This window comes from Muscardinus avellanarius, assembly GCF_963383645.1.
Source record: "Muscardinus avellanarius genome assembly, chromosome: 19".
NCBI lineage: Eukaryota > Metazoa > Chordata > Mammalia > Rodentia > Gliridae > Muscardinus > Muscardinus avellanarius.
The window spans coordinates 41,088,135-41,095,634 of NC_137805.1; the positions used below are offsets into that span (position 1 = coordinate 41,088,135).

At 53.9% G+C, this 7,500-nt stretch overlaps 1 protein-coding gene across 1 annotated transcript in view; it reads left to right on the forward strand.

The window, feature by feature from the left end:
• The window catches only part of TGM2 (transglutaminase 2), a gene marked incomplete at both ends in the record, with an annotated part of 36,235 nt that overhangs the window by 10,750 nt on the left and 17,985 nt on the right, over positions 1-7,500 (forward strand). The window contains 3 exons of the mRNA XM_080716513.1: positions 3,967-4,085; positions 5,554-5,682; positions 7,098-7,275. Of these exons, the coding sequence (XP_080572639.1) occupies positions 3,967-4,085; positions 5,554-5,682; positions 7,098-7,275 (426 nt within the window). The remainder of the gene's footprint in view (positions 1-3,966; positions 4,086-5,553; positions 5,683-7,097; positions 7,276-7,500) is intronic.

The following is a 7,500-nucleotide window of genomic DNA, read 5'->3' on the forward strand; positions in this document are numbered from 1 at the left end:
TGGAACCCAGGGGCTTTTCTACCTCCGGGCTATCCTCCCAGACCTATTTTATACTTTATTTGGAAACAGGGTCTCACTGAGTTGCAAAGAGCCTCACTAAGTAGCTGAGGCTGGCTTTGAACCTGTGCAATCCTCCTGTCTCAGCCTCCCAAGCACTGGGATTACAACCGTGTGCCACCATGCCCGGCTACTTTTTAAATTTTGAAACAGGGTTTCACTGAGTTTCTGAGGGTCTTGGTAAGTTGCTGAGGCTGGCCTCAAACCTGTGAACCTCCTGGGTTTACAGGTGTGTACCACCACACCCAGCTGGGAATCCTTTCTAATAAAAGTTTGAATCACTACAGAGAAATGCCCATGTAGTCCCTGGAGGACGCCGTTCTTTGCCATCTTAGGGGCTCATCTCCCTAGATTCCTCAGTGCGTGTCTGGAGACACTGTGAAGCTGCTGTATTTTATGGATTTCTGTCTCTCAAACATAAAGAATCCCACTGCCAGGCATGGTGGTACACCCTGTAATCCCTCCCAGTACTTGAGAGGCTGAGACAGGAAGATTGCAAGTTCGAGGACAGCCTCAGCAATTTAGTAATACCTTGTTTTAAAACAAAAAATAAAATAAAATAGGGCTGGAGGTGTAGCTCAGAGGTAGAATGCTCCTGGGTTCCATCCCTAATACCCCCCCAAAAAAGTTCCCCACTACCTTCCTTACCCTGTGGGGGAGTTTTCCCTCCAATACTTCTGGAGGGCTGCCCTTACCAGTCCACATACCTCTGTTCACCGGAGGAGCCAGGGGTGCCCTGTACCTTGACCATGATGACCACATGACCGTCCCCAGGGGCTCATCAGGGTGTCTCAAGGAGCCCTTTGCTCACATGGCCTGAGGCCAGAGGGACCAATTCTTGGACAGAAGTGGCCTTGTTGGGCCTGCTGCAGCTTGTTTGTGTGTGTGTGTGTGGGGGGGGTACTGGGGTTCCTGGAAGCCCTTCTACCTCCGGGCTACACTCCCAGACCTATTTTTACATTTTTATTTGGAAACAGGGTCTCCTAAGCCAGTGCGCGTGGCTGGCTTCAAACCTGCACGATCCTCCTGTCTCTGCCTCCCAAGCGCGGGGATTACAAGCATGCGCCCGGCAGCTGCAGCTTGTTTTGACTTGCTAGTCTGCAGGGCTTAGAGTTCACGGAAGGTAGAGCGGCGCTCCGGGGGACGTCCCCTCCGCCTGCTGCCCTGACTACAGTGTCCCACATCCAGGGCAGAGCCTCCGGGAGGCAGGAAGTTGGGCGGGAACAGGCGGACGGGATCTGCCTAGGAATTGGAACCTTTCGCTGAGCCCCAAGGCAGCAGGATGGAGTGCCAGGTATGGGCGAGGCCTCCTGACCCCGGTGCCCCGCCTTTGCCAGCCAGAGACCTGAGCTGGGGCCCCCCAGGCCCAGCCGCATGCCACGCGCGGCTCCCTGTGCAGATGCGGGCTCCTTTATTTTCCTCCCTCTCACAGTAGCTACCAGCGGACTCACAGCCTCGTAAGGCATGGTCATTTTCCTTTTTCTCTCTTTGATACTGGGAATTGGACCCAGGGACATTCTACCTCCAAGCTATACCCCTAGCCCTTATATGTATTTTTAAAATTTTGAAACAAAAAAAATTGAAGCTCTCACTAAGTTCCCAGCCTGGCCTCAAACCTGCGATCTTCGTCTCAGCCTCCCAAGTGAAGAGATCGCAGCTGCGGCTCACCTCCCAGCTGGTGTTAGGGGTTGAGCCCAGGAGCAGTTCTAGCATTGAGTTGCCCATTTTATTTTTTATTTCTAAACAGGATCTTGCTAAGTTACTGAGGGTCTCACTTAATTACCACACACTGGCCTCAATCCTAGCATCCCCCCGTCTCGGCCTCCCAAGTACTGTGATTACAGGCCTTTGTGCCTGGCATATAGTTAATTTATTTTAAGGTTAATTTTCGTTGCGTGGTCTCCAGAGCCGGAGTAGCACACACAGGACTCGGCCACTTTCAGGTCTGCTGTCCTTGAAAGTTCCACTTTACAGATGGGAAAATCAAGGCTCAAGAATCTTTCAGAGCTGAGAAAACTGATGTCAAAGTGAGATTCAGATTCTAAGAAGCCCGGGAGCAGGAGCGAGGAGGTCCTCGTCCTGCTGTCCACCTGTGGGGCGGCCCAGGCCCTTCTCCACCCATCTCAACATCTGACAGAGGGGGTGCTGAGCTGCGAGGATGGGGTTCAAAGGTCTGGCCACCCTGGTCCAAAGCAGCTCCTGGACACTGGGGGACTTTCCCCATCTGGCTTCTCCAGTGGGTAAGCGGGCCCTGCACCCAGGGCCACCGGCTTTTAGAGCCAGAAGGGAAAAAAAAAGAACATTGAAGTTGAACAATATGTTTTAATATATAATATTAAGGTATCTATCGTTCAACCGATACAGTCATAATTTTATTTTCTCTTTGGTACTGGGATTTGAACTCAGGGATGCTACCTCTTCAACCCTTTTTATTTTTTATTTCCAGACAAGGTCTCACTAAGTTTCCCAGGTTAGCCTCAAACTTGCAACCCTCCCGCTTCAGCCTCCCAAGTTGCTAGGATCATAGGGGTGTACTACCACATCTGGAGAAAATATTTTTGTTTTAATGGAGGAAATAATTCAGGATGGATGGATGGATGTCCAGGGCCCACTAATGCCCAGGGCTCATCACTGTCATAAAGAGACTCCGTCCTTCCCCTTCCTAGCCTCAGTTGCTCTATCTGGGAAGTAGACTTTATGGAGCCAGCTTGGCTTCAGGGCTCCGGCCACCTGGCCTCGACTTCCCCAGCCTTCCTCTCTCCCCTTCAGAGCCACAGAGCGCTCCGTGCCCTCCGTGTTCCAGTGGCCAAAGCTTTGCTCTGCCTAGTCTTCTGCTTAGAACACTGTCCACAGGCTCCAAGCATCCAAACTGTAGCCACTCCCCAGTGCAGCGTTCAGATGCCCCCTCCTCCAGGAAGCATCCCTGACCCCCAAGCTGGACAGGACCCCTCCTCCCCCAGGCCCTGGTAGCCCTGCCTTGGCCTTCCCCTCTGGTCCTGAACTCTCCAGGAACCCTGTTTCTTCCCCATGTTGGTTCAGGGCTTTAGTTTCTGAAGCACCTTTCAGATGTACAACCACACCTGGCTCTTGGGCTCAGGGAGGTGTGGAGATGGGTGGAGAAGGGCCTGGGCCGCTCCACAGGTGGAGAGCAGGACAAGGACCTCCTTGCTCCTGCTCCCGGGCTTCTTAGAATCTCACTTTGACATCAGTTTTCTCAGCTGTGAAAGATTCTTGAGCCTTGATTTTCCCATCTTTAAAGTGGGATTTTCAAAGGTACCACGGGTTGGATAATGGATTTGTCACTAATGGATAACACTTGTCTCATTGGCATGGGGTTGTTAATTAATAATTGGTTTTTCTAATTAAAAGATAAAAGGGCTGGGGATGGTGGTACACGCTGGTAATCCCAGCTGCCTAGGAGGCTGAGTCAGGAAAATTGCAAGTTTGAGATCATCTTGGCAAGACCCTGGCTCAAAATGAGAAATGCAAGCCGGGCATGGTGGCACATGATTGTAATCTCAATACTTGGGAGGCTGAGACAGGAGGACTGGAGGTTCGTCGCCAGCCTCAGCTACTTAGTGAGGGAGGCCCTCCGCAACTTAGTGAGACTCTGTTTCAAAAATAAAGAATAAAAAACAGGGCAGGAGTATACCCCAGAGGTAGACTGCCCCTGGATTCCATCCCCAGTATCACAAAGATAAAAAATAAGAAATGCAAAGGCCTGGGGATGGGGCCGAGTGGCTGAGCACCCCTGGGTCCCAGCCCCAGCACCGCAGCACACAGGCACAAAGGTAAAGGCTCCTCCGAGGTGCCGGCTTGGCCTGGGGCGTTGGCACCCTGGCTGCCGTGTCTGCGGGGCCCCCGGGCCTCTCCAGAGCCGGAGCTGAGGCGCCTCCTTCCTGCCCACAGCGGATGCTGTGTACCTGGATGCCGAGGAGGAGCGGCGGGAGTACGTGCTCACCCAGCAGGGCTTCATCTACCAGGGCTCGGCCAAGTTCATCAAGAGCGTTCCTTGGAACTTTGGGCAGGTAGGGGCCACCCCCTGTGTCTGACCCACCTCTGTGTCTGAGATGTGAGGCTGTGAGTGGATTGCAGAGCCGCCCACCCCCTTCTGTCAGGGACGCAAGGGTCCTGAAGTGGCTGTAGGCTCAGAGAGGGCCAAGACTGGCCTGAGGTCACACAGCAAGGGCAAGCGGCCCTGGATTCAAGGTGGGGAAAGGATGAGGGAAAGCTTTAGGAGCTGTGAAGTGGTTGGCATCCTCAGAGAGGGGGAGCAGTGAGGGCTCTGTGTCAACATAATATCAACACTTGAGATGCTCACTCCGCACTCCGCACGTGCTGAGGAAGATGCCAAAGCATTGTCCGAGTCAGTGGTTCTCAAGCTTGGGTCTACACCAAAGCCACTGGGAGAGATTGGTAAAGCACAGACCGCAGGCTCCATCCCTAGTTTCTGATTCAGCAGGTCCGGACAGGAACTGAGAATGTGAATTTCTAACAAGTTCCCAGGGCACTGGACGCTGCTGTCTGATCTGGTTGTATCAGCTAGCTACTGCTCAGTAACAAACAAGCCAGAAACAGGCTAAAAGCAGTATCTGTTTTTTATTTCTTGTAAATCTGTAGGTCAGCCAAGGCATGCCTGTGTAGTCTGGGCTGGGCTGTTCTCATTGCCTGGCTCATCTCTGTGGTTTTCAGCCCTCCAGCCAGCCAGCCTGGGCTGATTCTCCAAACCAGTGCTCTTATTTCCTCTCTCGCCCAGCCTCCTGTAAATATTCTTGAGACTCTGCAGAGAAAATTCACAAAGCCAGAACCACACCCACCCTGGTCCTTGAGCCTCCTGGTGTGTCAGAGGACGTTGGTCTTCTGGGGTGGAGACCTTGAAGCTTCTCCCAGCAGCCTCTGGGTCAGGGAAACCTGTCCTGGGGCCAGAGGGAAGTCCTCCCGCGGGACCTTAGGCTCAAGATGACTGCAGTATCCTTGTCCAAATAGTACAGATCAGTGTTGTAAAAATAACTGCCCAGCAACCCTGCTGCCTGCTGTGGGGCGTAAATGAAATGGGGGCATGACCATGATACATGAAACACATCAGCAAACGAATTGACTCACTTCCCGGGGCTTTTAATTCCCTCATGAGAATCAGAACAAAGCCAAGTCCTTCCTTTTAATTTCCTGAGGTCCTGGTCTGTATCCAGGCTTGTGCTTGGCTGTGGAAAACGGCCCTTGCAAAGCTTCTGGAAGTGATCAGTCCAAGAGGAAAAGACCTGGAGGCATAACTGCCACGGAGATCAGGGAGGAGAGGGAACATTTAAGCAAGGCTTTGAAGAACGAGTAGGAGTTCTCCCTGCAAGAGACGGGGGTCACTTTCTTGCCACAGACCCGGGGAAGCCTCCAGATGCTGTGTGATGTGGGGGGCTGCTGATGTGGGGACCTCATGTCGCATGGGCCTCCTGGAGGAGGGGCTGCTCAGCTCCCTCGTTCTCCTCTCCTTTCCTCCCACAGTTTGAAGACGGGATCTTGGACATCTGCCTGATGCTCCTGGATGTCAACCCCAAGTTCCTGACGGACGCTGGCCGCGATTGCTCTCGCCGCAGCAGCCCCGTCTACGTGGGCCGGGTGGTGAGCGGCATGGTGAGCGGGGGACGGGCCCTCCTCTCCTGATGACACAGGCCATCTGAGCTGGGCGGTGGAGGGAGGGCCTCAGGAGGCCGGTGAGCCTCAGCAAAGAAAGTCTGGTTTGGAAAGACGAGCGATAGATAAATGAGGGCAATTCCAGCAAGTCCCCAAAGCAATTCCTTCATCCAGCAAGTATTTATCAAGTGCTACCTGTCTTGGGCCCCGAGGAGACAGCGGGCGTAGAACATGTGTGGTCCCTAACGTTCTGGTGGACGGGGGAGAGGAGCTGGAAGAGAACATCACGAGGCCTCGTGCACCAGTATCAGTTAGGACCGCACGCTGAAGGAGCCCGGGCTGGGAGGGGTGTCTAGCTGATACGAGTTTCTTACCCGGTCCTTGTCTCAGAGTTGAAGAATGAAACCCACAGACACCAGGGAGGGGAAAGTAGGAAGCTTATTTTATTTTATTTTTTCATTTAATATATATTTTTATTGGTGCATTGTAGTCATACATCACAATGGAATACAAGACTTGTGAGGATATACAAGCACACATCATCCAATTAGCCCTCATCCAGCCCCCATCCCATTCCCTCCCCCTCCCTCGATCCCATGCTTGATTGGTGACTAACTTTGATACATTTGTTTATGTACCTCCTGAGTTTTAAAAAGGTTCCATCCTCCCCCATCCCATCCCCTCTGATTGGTCACTTTAATTGCTTTGCTATAGGGCCCTTTCTATACCTCGACCTCCTCCTGTTACCCCTTTCCTCCTAGTTTTTGATAATTAGGGGAAACATCTGGTTTTTATTTTCTGTGATATTTCTCTGTGTATGCCACATTGCAAGTTCCGATCCCACTCTTGACAGCCCCGGCTCTGGCCTGGCCACCCGGCAGACTCTGATCCCGGCCTCACTGGCTTCAGCCCCGGCCTTGCCTCATGGCAGGCTCCAATCCCAGCCCCACTGGCCCTGGCACAGGCCTTACCCCTTGGCAGGCTCCGATCCCAGCCTCAGAGGCCCCAGCACCGGCCTTACCTCATGGCAGGCTTCCATCCCAGCCTCGGAGGCCCCAGCACCGGCCTAGGAAGTTTATTTTAAAGGGGCAAGCAAGTGGAGAGCAGATCACCCAGGGGGGCCTGGGTAACTCCAGAGTCCGGCAGGGCCTCGTAGCCCTGCCCGTGAGGAGCCTGGGCCCCACCCCATCAGCTGCACGCTGCCTTGCCCAAAGCCCCTCTTCCCTTCTCTCTCATGCCTCCTGCACCCGGGCTCCAGCCCCAGCCATCTGCCGTGCACAGCACTGTCTTCCGTGGCACCTTTGCACCTGCCGTTCCCTTGGCCTGGAACTCCCTTCCTGCCCTTGACCACTCGCTGGCCCTGGCCCGGCTCCCCGCCCCCGGCCCAGGCCCTCACAACACCCCTCTGGTTGCAGGTCAACTGCAATGATGACCAGGGCGTGCTTCTGGGGCGCTGGGACAATAACTACGGCGACGGCGTCAGCCCCATGTTCTGGATCGGCAGCGTGGACATCCTGCGGCGCTGGAAGAACTATGGCTGTCAGCACGTCAAGTACGGCCAGTGCTGGGTCTTCGCAGCCGTGGCCTGCACGGGTGAGCTGCAGTCACGGGGCGCAGGGGAGGCGGGGACCTGCCTATGACCTCACCCTTGGGGTGGGGGTGCTCACAGAGTGCAAACGAGTGACCCAATTCTGGTCCTGCCTTTGAAACTAAGGACTCCAATGTGCTCAGAACCTGAAGCTTGGACCGCACATTTCTGGCATATATATATATATCTTGGGGCAGGGGGTGTTAAGATTTAGGAGTAGCAGTTAGGAG